The 16,577-nt window shown below is 38.6% G+C and overlaps 1 protein-coding gene across 9 annotated transcripts in view; it reads right to left on the bottom strand.

The window, feature by feature from the left end:
- Positions 1-16,577, bottom strand: part of EFNA5 (ephrin A5) — a 212,641-nt gene that overhangs the window by 195,390 nt on the left and 674 nt on the right. For 3 of the 9 annotated variants that reach the window (XM_083818789.1, XM_083818784.1, XM_083818785.1), the window contains exons 2-3: positions 16,308-16,477; positions 15,110-15,219 (exon numbers count right to left, since the gene is read on the bottom strand). In XM_083818789.1, the coding sequence (XP_083674915.1) occupies positions 15,110-15,219 (110 nt within the window). In that variant the 5' untranslated portion in view covers positions 16,308-16,477. Of the gene's footprint in view, positions 1-14,584; positions 15,081-15,109; positions 16,573-16,577 lie in introns of those variants that run through there. The other 6 variants (XM_083818788.1, XM_083818781.1, XM_083818786.1 and 3 more) reach the window with 4 other exon arrangements.

Consider the following 16,577-nt stretch of genomic DNA (forward strand, 5'->3'; position numbering starts at 1 on the left):
CTTTTGCACAGATGGATGCAACTTTCTGATGTTTAAAAACAAGTAAAAAGCATACTCTCCGCTTATCAAGAAAGAGAAAAAAGGACAAAAAAATGACATTTTTCATATAGGATCTTAGTCACGGGCAAGACGTAATTACCAGCCCATAAAAGGGGTAACTTAACACATGGTGGAAGTACAATTAAATGTTTCTAAACAAGTGTTTTTCTAAATACAATCTCAGGATCTCTTTATTTGGAGGGGAGAGAGGGCTCGCCTCTTAATGGCTCTTCTGTAGACGTATTCACCTTGTTCCGGAAGCTTGCAGAACTGCAGCGAAAACAGCAAAAACAAATGTCCTGGTGCAAAACAAGTCATCATTAGCACAGTCTCGCCCCTTCTTCTGCTTCTTCCCTCAGCACCATCCACATTAAATACACACACACACACACAACATGTTTCTAAGAGTGAAAAACAGACAGACTGACAATCATCATTTACCTCTTCAAGCCGAAAGGCAGCCATAAGATTTTTCCTTTAGAATGGCTGGAGTCTTGCCTGAACATACTTTCTCACGTTAGACTCCACTCAAAGTTTTGAGTCAGACTGACAATCGACTACTTCAACAGGAAAAATTACAGCTTTAGCTTTAGTGGTGTCAGGATCTTTTGAAAAACAGTTTATGTCAGCCCTTGGGGTTAAAGGTCATGCAACAGCAGAACAGATGCACCTTTCCACCTCCCATCTTCCTTTTTTCAGTCCATGGAGGTTTGATTGTTTGAGTTGCTTTATTTGATACTGTTGCATTATTGTCTTGGCATTTGTTTGATTTTTGGCATTTGGTAACAACAGATGGGGTTCTTGACTGCTTTCCATTCCACCTTTTCATTTTAAGAGAATGCAGGAATGCTTATAACCACCAAAAAATAGGTAGAAAGAACCAATACAATTAAGGGAAGACGCAAACACATCTGCAGCAGAGGTTAGACTCCTGAGCAGCTTAAAAATGCTTGTTTCCAAAACAGAGTTCAAAAGAATACAGGCTTCCCTGTCCTAAGGAAATGTGTACATGCTCCCTTTATACAAAATTCAGTCTGCAGCAAATTTCTCTTAACCACCTTACACATTACATTCTCCTAACCTTATTTGAGGGGTGAGAATTTTAATCGATATATTGATAAACAAACTCTAATATATACAAAATAAATGTAACTATGACTGAAACAGTAGTTAAGATGGAACAAAAGTTCAGAAGAGGAAAAAAAACATTGAGTAACTTACTAAGGAAGTAAAAGCTAAAATGAACATTGCAGAAGTGGTAAATGAAAATAAAATGAAAAATCTCTACATAGAGATTTAACTACGTTTCATTTTAAAAAATTGTTTAACATTACTAATACTGTTTTTAAAATTTAGAGAGGAATGAAAAAGAACAAGGAACAGTAACATACTGTCCACTTAACAGCTGATACTTACTTTGTTCTCTTTTATTGCTGCCTAGACCTCAGAAATAAAAATTATGACATCCCCAATGATTCAGTAAACTCAATGGAAACTTCACGCAAATATAGCACAGCATCTGGTCACAATATGTTAACAGACTAAATAAATACTACAGAATACTACTTACAGCCTATTTCCAACCACATACTATGGAATACTGCAGGAAAAGGTAGTAAGTAACCCTGCATTATCACTAATCAGAATATTCTGTATTGCTGAGGTATTTTCTCAACTGACAGGTCATATTTGTCTAAACATTATTATTGCTTCTGATATATTATTTAAATAGCAGTATTCTTGCAGTGATATGGACCAATATCCATAGTAGTAGTAGGTAGGTATTGAAAGAAAGGTACGCTCTCAAATATTGAATTTATCTTTAAAATAAATATTTTTTTTATTTCTTTTCCTTCTCTAAGGTAGAAATGTTTCTCAGACCACAACTGGTAAGAGTACTATCCCTAGCAGCAATCATAGGAAACAGCACTGATCTCTAGCACATTTAACTGAAAGCAACAGAATTTTTTCACCCAGGTACCTCACTATACTCTGGGGACTATGACACTACAATGAATTATTTTGTGAGTAACATTTTGGTTACAGTCTGGAAAACAGAAGACATTTTGACTTAACAGTAGATCTACTCCAATATGAAAGAAAAGAAATAACTTAAGATGATTGGGTTAAACCTACCTAATACTCTCTTCTAAAATTCAGGTCTTGTAGGCATTCACATAGATGTATAAAGAAAAAAAAATCACACAAACTAGATGCAGTATTTCCTCTTTCAGACATAACAAGACAAACAAACAAACAATTCTTAATTGAGCACTGACTGCAATGGTCAGATTTACTCAGAGAAGGTACAAACGCAAAACTGGTTTCATCAGTAATAATATATTAGATACAAACTCTACACCTAAAACAAAGTACCCATGAAACTGTTCCAAATGCTTTGTTCTGAAGAAGGCCATTATATCAGCACTAAATCAAGACAGCTAATATGAAAAATGGAAAACGGAGATTTCTTTTTACAGTAAGCTATAAAATATAGTTCAGTCAGAGACAGGGTCTGAAAAAGTAATATTAAAGTGATGGCGTAAATCACAAAAAAGTGTATTTTTTTTTTAAAGCAAAACATCATGCTTTGTACTAGAAACAATGAATATGGAGATCCTCTTCATAATGTGTTCCTGGCAAGTAAGTTTTATATGGTTGAGATATAGAGAAAAGGTTCGCTTCGAATTTGAATGCAGTGAATAGCCAGGGTATAATGAGAAACAAGTATGATCTACCTCTCTAATTAATTTTCCTTCTTCACCTACATTGTCACTTGTTATGATAATGTGAATCTTAACCTTAACGAGAAATTTCATACCACCTTGATTAAAGATACTGCAAATAACAACAGTCTTTATATTTTATTTTTACTTTAATGAGGAAACTCTTTATGCTCTCAAAACCCTCAACAAATGTACGGAACTTCTGCTAGTGAAGAAAATAACATATCTGCATCCAACTTTTGTGCCAAGTGTTAAAAGACTGATTTATATTTCATGTTTTTAAATGAGAATTATGCTATTAAGCGTGTTAGAAAATGATCATGTTCTCTGCAGGAAGTGTTCCTGTATTTTTTGTAAATGTAGTTTGTCTGGGGACTGTTTAACACTTAAGTTCCTCAATAAAATTGTGTACACATCCTTTAAAAGGATTGTGAACTTAACATAATTATTAAACTTTCACACTATTTCAAAGATTTATTTTTTTTTAATCAACTTCACAGAAAATTTTCAAAGATTTCTAGGACCCTAAAGACAACTCATTACAAATACTTACAAGTAACATTAAGTTGGGTCCACTATCCTACAACAGAAACTATAAAACATGACAAAATTTTGTATATATGTATGACGGATTCAGTTTAATAATTAGGACTTTATTTTTTTTTTAAATGAGACTCATTTTTAAGAAAAGGAGGTGTATTTCATCAATGCATGTCTTTCCAAATTAAATGTGTCACATTTCCTAAAAGATGTTTCTTCCTCTCGTTATGTTGTATCTCATAGCCCCTAGACATCAGCAAGTCCACTGGAAATCAAGAAAAACATAGTATTTGATATTGCTTTAAATGAAATTGCTTCAAGAAAAATTGCTTTCTTATTCTTCCAGCAGCCTCAAAACACAATACGAAAAAAAAAAAAAACAAACACAAAACTACAAAAAGCTGTCAGCGTTTTGGTAAACAGGTAACAACACACATTGTTATTGTATTAAAAAGAAGAAGTAAGATCCTCTGGCAAAATAGTAACTTTTATTTTGTAGAAGATTATTGTTGTATTTTGTAGAAAATAGAGAATTATTTCCTGAATACAGTGTTTCAATTATTTCATTGAGAAATGGACTCTATCATATTTGGACACTCACAAGATCCATCTGGTCTTTAACAAGTATCTTAGCCAGGAAAGAAACATGTATCACATAGTGCTTTGGAAAACACATAACCTGTATCCTAATTTTGCACTACTGATTTTAGTTTCGATCTTAATCATTCTTTAGCACATACCAAATTGTCCCTGACTACATACGGTGCCCAGCACAGCAGTGCCTCACCGTATGCTCACCACCTAGGGCTAGCCAGCCCACACTGCTGACGCTGCTGGTGGCACAGTGACTGTTCATCCACTGGGTTCACCTCTATCTCCTCAGCTCCCCAAAGCTGTGGGTCACAACCCTGCAAAAGCAGTTTAAGAAGGTTCCATCTAGATATTATTTGGATCCATTGAGACAAATATCCACATACGTGGCTTGGTCTCAGTAGATTTCAGTTGCGTGGTTTGCAAGGCCTTGTGGAAGGAGGCAAGCCTAATGACTGGAAGTCCCGCTCATGAGCAACACCATGCCATTGTGACCACGGGACCTCAGTCAGCTCCTCTCCAAACCTGTGGGAGAATCACTTCCCTTCCGTGGAGACAGATATGAATGCTGCCTAGAATACTGCAGTAAGAAAGCATCAAAAGATGGCAGATTAAAAAAAAAGACCAACTTTAGATCCTTGGTATCCACTGAGCATATAAGGCAAATAGACTATGATTCCTCATTATACACATCAGATCCTACAGACTTCACCTATTCAAAAAAAACAATGATAATAATAATAATAAAAAATAAAATAAAATATAAATTTACACTGTTTTCCTCAAGCAGCTTTAGGGATCATTTTTTGATAGGTATTTAAGTACCTAAAGGTGTAAGAAAGCAGAAATAAAATCTAAGGCAGCTAGGTACCAAGCAGTCTCAAAAATCCCACACAGCTCTTCTCTGTAACTCCAGGTACCTAAACATATTCAAAATCCTGGCTCCAAGGATCTATTCTTTTTAAAATCTGTGGGCTAAAAAAATTTGCTTAAATAAATTATTCATTTTACAGGCTACAGAAGAAAAACATTAGTAAATATTAGTGCAACGGCATGACTTTACTCCTTCAATGTCTTTTAAGTACAGCATTCTACAGATAATTCACTCTCCAGCTACGCCCTCATGCTTACATTGGGAAATATCTGTGCACTGACAAACAGAACTGGCACACACTTCACCAGAGTCACTGCTGCAACACTCCAAAATCTTAACCTCCTGATTTCACTGAGGATGACCCGCAGGCCGTGGACTGAAAACAGAAAAAAGGTGAACAAGCAAACTTATCTGAAAGCACTAGCTGCTTTCTTTCAGCATTTTTTATCCAGTTTACTATGCAGGACACAAGCAAAAGAATACAAAGGATAAGATGATTTGCACCCACTTAATAAATGCAGGCAAATACCAGCTTTGATCTGAGCAATTTTATTGGAAAGCTCAGTTCACCAGAAAGTGTGCAAGAGAGAAAGAAACAGAGAAAGGCAAAAGTGACTGAACGTAAAGGGAAAAGTGCGTGCAACTTAGCCATAAGTGAGGGGAAAAATGCAACCCTAGAATTAAGGTCTTTTGAATACAGGAATAATAAACTTCCATGTAAATGTCACTTCACTATGACTGAGTTTCCCCAATTGGGTATTGTATATATATAATTTTATATATATAATTATTAGGCACACACTTTCCATGTTCTTTACCCCCAAAAGCAGATCTGACAATGGTGACAGCAGAGTGTGTAATTAGTTTTTATTGTTCCCCTGACAGCCATAGCTCTGGAAGGACCCCTTGCCTTTTCCATTGTAAATGTTATGGAAAAATACACTAATGACAGGCATTTAATTATGGGCACAGCAACCATGATGGGAGCTGTGCCAAAAGTGATTGGCAGAATTGGATACCAGATATTCACAGCAATGGCTCCTTTTTTCCCCATACCTTGTAACCCAGATTGCTGAAGATGTGTTTTTGTTTAATGTATCTTTTCTGAAGCTTCACTTATAGGTTATAGATACTATCATCAACCACCAACTTAAAAACAGACAGGAACAATAAATAGACAAAATGATATTTTTTTTGCTCAAAAGCAGCAAGAGGTTTTCTGAAAGAGCTCTACCAGCGACAATGCCATCAACATAAAAGAAATCCCCAACAACTCTGGCACATAGATGACATTTTTATTTGCCTTTTTTTTTTAATATACACAGATACAAACAAGAAGATATTATGTCCCCTTAACACATCTTTATTAAATATTTACAACAAACTGTCCCACATTCAACTGTAGTTGCTGAGGTGCTTTTTTGCCTGATTAATTAGCAATTGGGAGACACGCTTTTTGGCAGCTTTTGTATCCCTATTATTTCTTCTGTTTTGGCACAAAAACTCCCTTTTGGGAGCACCAGTATGTGTACTGTACCCCGCTTAGTGATGGATCACTAATTTTTAATAAACTAAGCCCCAAGAGAACTATAAAAAGATGTATAAGTGTACTGGAGCAATAACTGTAAGCAAATAGAAAAAAAAAAAGGGGGGGGGGGGAAGAGCTGTTGCAGTACATAAAGTATGAGGTCTTTTCCAGATCACGCATGGACAGCCTATCTAGGAGATCACATGTATTCCAAAGACACGGGCCTGAATTGGCTTTTAAATACTTGCTCCAAATCTTTAAAAAGCTTTAAGAAGGGGACTAGCTAATGTGGATGCGCATTTTCCTTGAAGAATGCTATATCTGAATGTCCCCTCACTGTTTCTCATCCCTCCCCCATCACCAGATGAATGAAATTACTCTGTGAAGCAGATCTCTATGAAGAATGACCACACAATTCTGGACCAAACGGTACTAAGTCTATGTAGCAGTCACAAATCCCTGGCTAAACCGAACAAAGCAACATTATTCCTAAGTGGTAAGTTTGGGAATATAAAAGTGAAGCTGTCTGTCTCTAAAGTGGAAACTTGCAAATAGCTGTAGAGTCAATGTTGGCTCTCCATCCCCCATCCAGCTGGCTCTCATATCAGTAACTTCAAAAATGCAGTTTGCCATTATGGTGGCTTAAGGCACTTTATGTGCCAGTGCAATGACCATGCTGTGTGTGCATGTCAGAAGGTCAATACTTTCAAATTCCAGAGTCTCTCTTTATTTCCTTCTTTTCTGGAAACAATAGGAAAGAGAGCAGGATTGATAGTTCCTACTTTGTTAACTTCTGCTCACCAAATGCCCTGCCTGTATGAATACACGACTATTTTTAAAATTTGATTAGACATCAACTAAAGGGGGAAAAAAAAAATACAAAAAAAAAAACCAATGCAGCTGTTTTTCCCGCTTATTAGCAACATTAATTAGGAAGTTTCTTTGGAGCAACTTTTAACAGTTCCATGGAAGGCAACATCATTAAAGCTGTTAGCAGTCCTTACCTAACACTGATTAACCAGCATAGCAGACTGATAGCTGTACTACAAAGATCATCATCAAACCTACCAGTAGGCGAAATATTTTTTTTCTGCCTCCTCACAAAAAAAAAAAAGAATCTACATTTTATTTACATAGCACTACAAAACCAGCAAAGCCTTAGCCACAGATGAGGATTTATTTGTTTAGTTTTGATGAAAAAATTTAGAATGTATTTAGCTCCTGCTTCAAAGGCACAGACCGCATACAAGGTACCCAAATTTATTTACAAAATTTAAACAGATGTAAAGAAAAAATCAAAATGAAAAATTCTGTGTACAGTACAAATACTGTAATAAAAATTAAAATATATTTCTTAACAATTCCTTGTGTGATTAGATAATGGGATTAAGGAATGTGTGTAGAGAGAATGGGAAAAAATCTTCTGAACCATAATATTAACAGAAAAAATACTACTTTGAAGTCCACAAAAGGAAAAAGGTAGTTTCACTGTTATCCACAACGGAAAGGCCACAGTGTTCAACTACTACTGATGAGCAAACCACATAATATGAATATGCCTGCCACTGCCCAGCATCCACCCAGAAGCAAAAAAAAAAAAAAAAAAAAAAAACCATTTTGGGGAGGAAAAAATATATTCTTTTAATGAACAAACAACATCCATGCTACACTGTAAATATTAATTATGACATAAAATACATTCAATCAAATGTATTTCTTAATTGTTATGAGGCTGAATTTTATCAATGAAAATGGAACAAAAAGATATTTTAGCATACAGTGATCAAAGCAAACTTATCTACTGATTTTCACTTCATCTGATGATTCACAAGCAAATTACTCATTCTCTGCACTCCAGCACCACTTCATTACTGACATAAAAAAAATTAAAATGGGGTCTTTCAAATAAAATGATTCTTCAAGAGTCCAATATAAAAAAAAAATAAAAAAAATTTGAAAGTTAGTCAGTGATGAATGTGTATTTTTTTAATTGTAAGTATTACTATCAAACAGTTCTTTGTCAGATTAATATGCTGATTTAATGATGGAAAGTAAAATACAAGAAGTAAAATGTAACTAATACTGTACTTATAGGTTTTGTCAGTCTACGATCCCTTTTTTTTCACACCATATACCAGCCTGGATAGGTAAATTCTTCTCCCAGATTATACTGCAAGTGACAGAATAGGAATCATAATCTTGACTTTTCCAGTAAAAATCGCCAAACCTGAAGAATTAGCTGTAAGAAGTTGCTGTTAGCTATTCAAGCACATCTTGCTAATTAACAGGGCTCTTGTGTATCTTCTCGTTAGTTGATTTCTCTTTTGACAGCATTTTTACTGGTCATGCATTTAAACAGAAAAATGGGCATAAAACTCCTATCATATCAGATAACAGAAAATGGGCATCAAACTTTCTCTACATTTTGCAGCAGTCAAAAATAAACAAACTCATTTTTTCATAAAACTAGGATCTAATGATGGATTTTCATCAACCTGTCAACAGTAAAATATGATGGACATTTCCCCAGATGAAAAACATATAGGAGGTTTACTTTTCTGTTATGGGAAACCATGGTGTTCTATAGAAGCAAGATAAAATCTCTGTCCTCACAGACTAGCATCATTTGTATTATTATTATTATTTTAATTTTCAAATACTTGATTTTAACACAAACAATTTTTAAAAACATGTGGGAATAGGAATTTGTGGTTTTGTAATGTCACAACCTATGCTCAGTTTCTTAGAGAAGGATTTCAGACATCTATCCATGTTTGCATACTTTAAAATAATACCCACCATTTTAAATGAGCTCAATTATAATCTAGCTTTTAGAGACTACAATGAATAGGGAGAATGCAAAAATGCAAGGGAGACGTCCAATGCATGAACGGTTCTTTTCTTCCATCCAGTAATGCTGAACTGCATTACAGTAGGGTTTACTCACAATAACTGTAATATCACCAGAAAGCAGTTTCAATAACGTGTCTGTTTATTTTAAACCAAATGTTTCCACTTCGTTATATTGGCGTGCTGCTGACTGACTACTTTTTAAGCAGAAGTGCAAAGAAAACTTAAACAGGACCCTTTATTATCAACAGTGAATTAGACCATTCAGAAATACTGGAAGATTAGATTAATCGTGAGAATAAAGACATTTGAAAAAAATGTTCAGAACAGGACAGCTGAAGAAGAAAAACGCAGTTCCAAAATATTTCTCTTTGCCTTAAAAAAAATCTGAAAAACTAACAGTGAACCAGAAGAGCAAGACAGGTGCATCTCACAGTTATGGAAGAACTACTGACTACTCATGCTTTCTCCATGAAAGGTTGTGTCTTTGTTAGCATTTTCTCTAAGGAGATCAAAATGACCAGCCTTCTTCACGCGCTTTGTTGAAGCCTAATATTTCTACCATGCAGTACACTGCCCAGTGACACCGGCTGTTTCAGGAAGAAGCAGTAACAAGGTACTCTAATAAGCCCTGAGAGTTCTCAAAGCACATGCCTGTAATCTTCTCTGTTTCATTTTACATCTGTGTGCCTGTGTGCTTGGGCATCCACCCACCTGCCTACCTACTGGCCTGGGGGCTGCCAGCATGCAAAGGAAGAGCACAACGGGAAGACTGCCAAGAACCACAACACAGATCCCACTTTTTTAAAATAAATATATATTGTTTATTTTACTACTGCGATTATTTTAAGCCAAAAAGATCTGTGCTGGAAGACGAGAGCTGGGAATGAGTTTGTAACAAACTATTTTCTCAATGTTAAGTTCACTGATTAAAAAATTGTAGAGATTTTCTTCCCATACAACAATCATGATTTACTCTATGCCGCACCTCCTTCTAATGACACATTTCAATGCATACATACGTATATGCTTGCTCACATATATATGCACATATACAACCACTGAAAGCCATGCATATCCATGTAATATGCATATACATATTATATACTTCTCACCTTAAAACTGCAAGGACCGTGACTCCGGAAGGACTAATTGCATTCATTCATTTTCTCAGCCCAGCATGAAGCTGGTAGATTGCTGGGATCACAGCAAGAGGGGAGGGAGAGGATGGCTCTTCTTTATCTGTCCCTCCCCATAAGGATACAGGGCTCGCAGAACGAATGCAGTGAAATGTCCTTGGTATGTACATTTGCAAAAGATTTAATAAGGAGCATTTCATGAAAATCATTTACCACTGAACAAGGTGCCTTTCACACAAAGGTGGAAGGCAATGAAACTATTATTCTTTGTGTTTCTTCCGTAGAATGTTTCAAACTACCTCAAAAGTGCACTTTTAAAATAAACACCAAAATTCTTTTGGAGACATGAGGTGTTGGCAAAACTACTAAGAGCAAAGAAAGTAGGTGTTAAAGAATCAAAGGCTCTGCTACTGATCTTTTAATTACAAGAAATCAGTCAGAGATTCTTTCAGCTCTTGAAGCAAGCTGCCACATAAAATGCTCCCAAAACATAAGCCATACTGTTTGTACGGCTCACTTACTTAGGGGGTATTATGCCTCTCTTGATATAGAAATGATGTGGAATACCAAACCCAAAGCAAATGTCTTGATTTTGTCCCTTTTCACCCCCAACTTCTTAGTTGTTCTTACCAAACTCAACTGCCTCTTTCCTATTCCAATTGCATAGTTTCCCTAATCTCTGTATTTAAGCAGAACTATTTCAAGATGGAAAAGAAAGAAGAAAAAAATAGAAGATGCATGACCTCAGCATATACCATCAACATGCAATGGTGAAATCTTCAAATGCACATCAGCAAATGGAGGATGCTTGTCCGTCTGTTCGTCCATCCATCCATCTATCCAGCCAGCATATTCCCAAGAAGTGCCAGGCATGCACAGGCAGCCATGGCCAGAGCTTCTCAGCGCTGGGTCTGTGCGTTTGGTGGGTTCGGGGAGGCACTTAAGTACACATCTATTCACCCACCAGCTGCAACAGAACTTAAGTATTGCAGTATGCAGTTCAGTGGGGTCAGATGCTTTTCTGACTCAGTGCCTGAACACTCACTTGCAAAATGCTCCACATTTTAAGCATCCGGGTAGTAAGATTCTGGTCTATTCACAGAATTTTCGGAAGCATCCACTCATTTTCCTGTTCACTGATACCCAAGTATCTCTCTTAACAAGAACTCTAGCACTGCTGATCGAAATATGGTACCCAGGTTAATACTGGCAACTTACCAATTGAATATGACATGATTTCAATCTATTCAATTCTCTAATTAACAGCTGATTTCTTGATTTTATTATCCACCTAAACACACACACGAAGAAAATGTATCAGCATCCTATATCTTTATGATTCTCTTGTGAAGGTAATTTTATACACAATTTTCTTCTGTAAGAGATAACCAAATCCAATAAGACTCCTAATAAAAAATATTTGCTTTCCTGAGACTACAAGGTTTGGCCTCTATGTGTGACCAGAAACTAGACTTGAATGGCAAGTCTTTTTAACTACCGTGAAACCAGTAACAATTTATGAAGCTACAAAACCTGCCACTGAAATAACTTACAGGAAAATACCTAAATACCAACCACAACGTTGAAGCACAGTCCTGCAAGCAGAAAAATGTAATAATAATTACTAAAAATAGCTCATGTTGAACCTTGACAAGATTAACAGCAGTAGCAAGTGCTAAGCAAGTCGACTGCTTCAATATTTGGCTGTTACATGACATTTTGGCTGGATTTTCATTACAAGGACACCAGCTATCAGGATTAAATGCATATGCTCCATTACCAACCAAACTTCCAAAAGTATTTTAAGCATTGGATTCAGAGGAATATACTGTGACAAGAGCATTTTCCTCTCTTCTATAAGAATACATATGCAGACGGTACTGAAAGACATTAAAGGGGTAATTAGAATTTACATGCACTGAATTCTAAGCCCAAGAATAACAAAAATATTAGACACATTTTCAGGCATATTCCATGAATAACTTTCAATCCACGCACACACACAAATAAAAATAGACGAAATAACCTTATTTTATTATACTTCAAAAGTCTGATACTTAAACATAATCCCATCTGGAATTGGACTACACCAGTTACAGTACTTTGTGTATGCTGATAATTAAAATACGAAACAGAAAATAAGGAACGGGAATGCTTAAAATGTTTCTAAGAAAAGACGCTCTGTAACAATATTCAACTTTCTGTTACTTGTACATACTAACAATAATGATTCTAGAACACTTTTTAATTATTCTAGCAGAACTTTGGCAACCATTCAAGAAATGTAATATGAACTTGTTAATAGACTCACAGAGTCTTTTTAGTTACCAAAATATTGTTCACACAAGCAGTACTTATCAAGTTGGGCCACTCATCAACTTACTATTGTATCTTTTAATAAGGATGAGATCTTTCTGTATATTTCATTTGCTGGAGTTTCACACTACAAAACTAAGTATCGTGGTATCCGAGATAAATTGAATCATTATTAAGTACTTCAGACGGGGTTTTCATGAAACCTTACTTTACCTTGCCTTTAATCACTATCAAAATGATGAAGATTTCATTTCTAAACTGAGTTAATTAGTTCTACACTGGTTGTTAATTTTTTTGAATAAGTACCACAAGAAAGTAAGCTAAAGAACTGTGGCCGCACTGGTGTCTATAGAATGGCAGCATATTTTGCCTTCTAATTTCAAATCGTTATCTCAGAGTAAGCATTCCTACTTACTTCTATGGGTAAAAAACCTGACTGTCCATTTCCTGAATCTCTCTCTAGAAGCAGATAAACCACTTAGGAGTTATTCCTACAGCACTGCTAAATGACCTAAAACCATTGGTAACGAACGCGAATTTTGCCTTCACCTTACATCCTGACAAAATGACTTCAAACCAAAAGTGTTTTCTTTTCTTTGGGTCTCCCCAGTCTAACCAATGAGGTGTTTGCCTGTTTCTCTGTAATGATCATGCAACTTGAAAGGCACACAGAATAAAACAAAGGAGAAATATAGCGGCACCCTGCTCTTCCTCACAGTTTTAACTCACGGACAAGCACCACATGTCCAAATAGATACTTTCTTTGTGAGAGGGGGCAATGAGTATTTTAAGAGAGAAATAAGCATTTGTTTTTCAAGGGGAAGGTTTGGAAGCATCTTGCAATTAAGTATTCCTCTGGTGTTTGGAAGAATAACAGTACTAAGTTTTCTCTGCAGTCTGCTATTTTTAATGTTGGACTAAGAGAAGATTTCATTAACAGCGGTAAAATACCATTAAACTCATTAAAATCCTCACAAATTCACTCAGTGCATAATACCCACTGACTAGATGAGTGCTGCTTGTACCTTCAACTACCTCTACCCATGTGCAGTTGTCGTGTGAGCTCATCACACACGAGACTGCAGAAGTTAAAAATCCTGAATGTGAGGTTATTTTTGAAGTATTTTGTTTAACTGCTACATCAGCAACATGTGCAGATCATTTAGGCAAACCTATTTCTTTCAACAATCCCTCTTCTGCCCAGTGGGATTTGTGAATATTTTTTTTTCCAACAGTAACATTTCATTTTGCCTAACAACAATAGAAAAAAAAAAAAAGAAAAAAAAAGCTGTTTTTGAGAGAGAAGCAATTTTTTCAGATGTGTGGTATACGATGCAACTTTTTGTCTCATTTACAACGAGCAATTTTTTTCAAGCAACGCATGTCAAGAGAGGAAAATGTAGAGACAGGCACTTAAAATTATAGATGCTCATCGTTCCCAGGCACGGCTGCTTCTTTGGATAAATACTTTTTTGTCCTAAGCTTCTTGTGCCAGCCATGTAATGCTGAGGCATTGTTAGCAGGAACCCAGCATTCAAGTGCGGGACAGAGCAGCTACCTCTCCACACTTGGAAATTCTGCCCGTAACCTCTGCATCACCTATTCTGAAGCCACTCCGGAATACCGAGTAGGGGAGTTTTCTGCAGGCAACACAGACCTATTAAAAAACATGACCTGTGACAAAAATCAATGTGCTAATCTCAAACCAAACAGCAGTATCAGAAGCATAAAAAAAGAGATAACCTAAGATAAAATAGCCCCAAATTTATTTAGACTAGCTTGACATGGGTTTTTTTGTTTGTTTTTTAAGAGAGAAAGAAAGGGAGAAAGAGGGAGAAAGAGGGAGAAAGAGGGAGAAAGAGGGAGAAAGAGGGAGAAAGAGGGAGAAAGAGGGAGAAAGAGGGAGAAAGAGGGAGAAAGAGGGAGAAAGAGGGAGAAAGAGGGAGAAAGAGGGAGAAAGGAAAAGTCTGTTCACACGTACTTTAACAAGGAAAAAAAAAAATACCCGGGTGACTTTTCCTCCAAACACACGGATACCATTTGGAGCAGCGCTGAAATTCCCCGATGCTAAACGCGAGGGGGAAACTCCAGGAAAATCACGGGAGCCTCCCAAAGCGTGCTCGCTCCGCCGCGTTGCAGAGGCGACTGTCAGGAGCGGGGACGCCGTCCAGGCGCCCTCTTGCCCCCCCGACGGCCCCGGCCCGGTACCTACCTCGCCTCCTCTCGGCTAGCCCCGGACCCCCGACGGGCGGCGGCGGGGAGCTGTGATGATCCGGACCGATAAAGGGGAGAGACCCCCGGCGGGGCACCAGCTTCCCCCTCACCCCCCCTCCCCAAAATTTATAATAATTAAAATAAAAGTTTTCCGCCCCATCCCGCAGACGGGGCATCTCCCGCAGGCTCCGGGCTGCAGCAGCCGCCGCCGGCGCTCCCCTCGCTCCCCGCCCGGCGCCTCCCGACCCCCGTCCGCGTCTTTTTCTAGTCCCCCCGCGGCCGCCCCGCGTACCTGGGGTTGGTGCTGTTCCAGTAGACGGCGTAGCGGTCGGCCACCGCCTTGGCGCCCGGCTCCTGCCCGCGAACGCACACCCACAGCGCCGCGGCCGCCAGCAGCAGCATCTCCACGTGCGGCATCGCGCCCGGCGGAAAAAAAAATTAGGGGAAGGGGGGTGGAAGGCAGGGGAGCGTGGGGAGGATGGTAAAAGGAAAAAAAAAAAAAGGGGGAAATGTGGCAATAAAAATAAAATGAAGGGGGCAGAGAGGGGGAGGCTGGCGGGAGAGAGGGAGGAGGGAGAAGCAATGGGCTCCTCTCGGCAGCCGGCGGGGATGCGCGACCCGCGGGGACCCTCAGGCAGCCTCACCCCGGCAGGGGGAGGTGGGGGCCGAGGCGGGCGGCGGCGGCAGGCGGCGGGCGGTGCTCATTCACCGGGAGGCCGGGGCACGACATACACCGGGCCCCCGGCGCCGCGCCCCACCGCCCCCTGCGAGCGGCCCCGCGGCTCGGGGGCGGCCGCGGAGCGAGGGGACGGGGAGAGGGGGGCGCGGGGCTCCGCTCGCTGGGGGAGCCCGCGAGGGGTCCCGGCGGCGGATTAAAGACCGCCGGCTGGGAGAGGGGCGAGGGAGGCCGGAGGAGCTCGGAGCGGTAAGTTTGTGTCTTCCTTCCCGGCCCTCCGCGAATGCAAAAGCAAAGAGGAAATTAAAAAAAATAAAATAAAATAAAATAAAATAAAATAAAATAAAATAAAATAAAATAAAATAAAATAAAATAAAATAAAATAAAATAAAATAAAATAAAATAAAATAAAATAAAATAAAATAAAATAAAATAAAATAAAATAAAATAAAATAAAATAAAATAAAAGGGTGTGTGGTGGTGGCGGTGGTGGTGGTGGTGGTGGAGGGGCAGCAAAAGCCCTGAGGAGTTTGTTTGCTGCGCTGATGGGAGTTGGGGAGCCTGTTCTGCAGCGCAGAGTGTCTTGAAGGAGACTTTGTGGAGTGGTTTTCTCGTCCTTCCTGTTCCTGGGCGTTGGATGCACCAAGGACTGAGCAACAGCAAAGGCAAAAGGAAAAAAAAAAAAAAAAAAAAAAGGAGGGGAACAGAAAAAAAAAAAAAAAAAGAACGGCCAATCCAAGAAATATTGCGGCGTGGAAACCAAGGAGATGGAAATAAAAATTATTTTATGGGAGGGCGTGGAGAAAAGCAAAACCTCGGAGAAGTAGAAAATCAAGCCTGCAAACTCCTCTGGTGATGCCGGTCCTGGTTGGCCTCCCCAGCCCGGGGGAGGGACGGAGCGGTGCGGCGAGGTGCGGAAATCTGCTTCAGCTTCCCGGAGCGCCTCTGTGATAAAGCAGGGTCCAGTCCCGGGAGCATCAACTTCTGCGGAAGGACAAAACAGTTTGAACGAGCAGGGAGGGGTTGGGAGGAAAAGAATCCACCCCTCAGATGACTACATAAGGAGATCGGGAAAAAAAAAAAT

This window comes from Anser anser, assembly GCF_964211835.1.
Source record: "Anser anser genome assembly, chromosome: Z".
NCBI lineage: Eukaryota > Metazoa > Chordata > Aves > Anseriformes > Anatidae > Anser > Anser anser.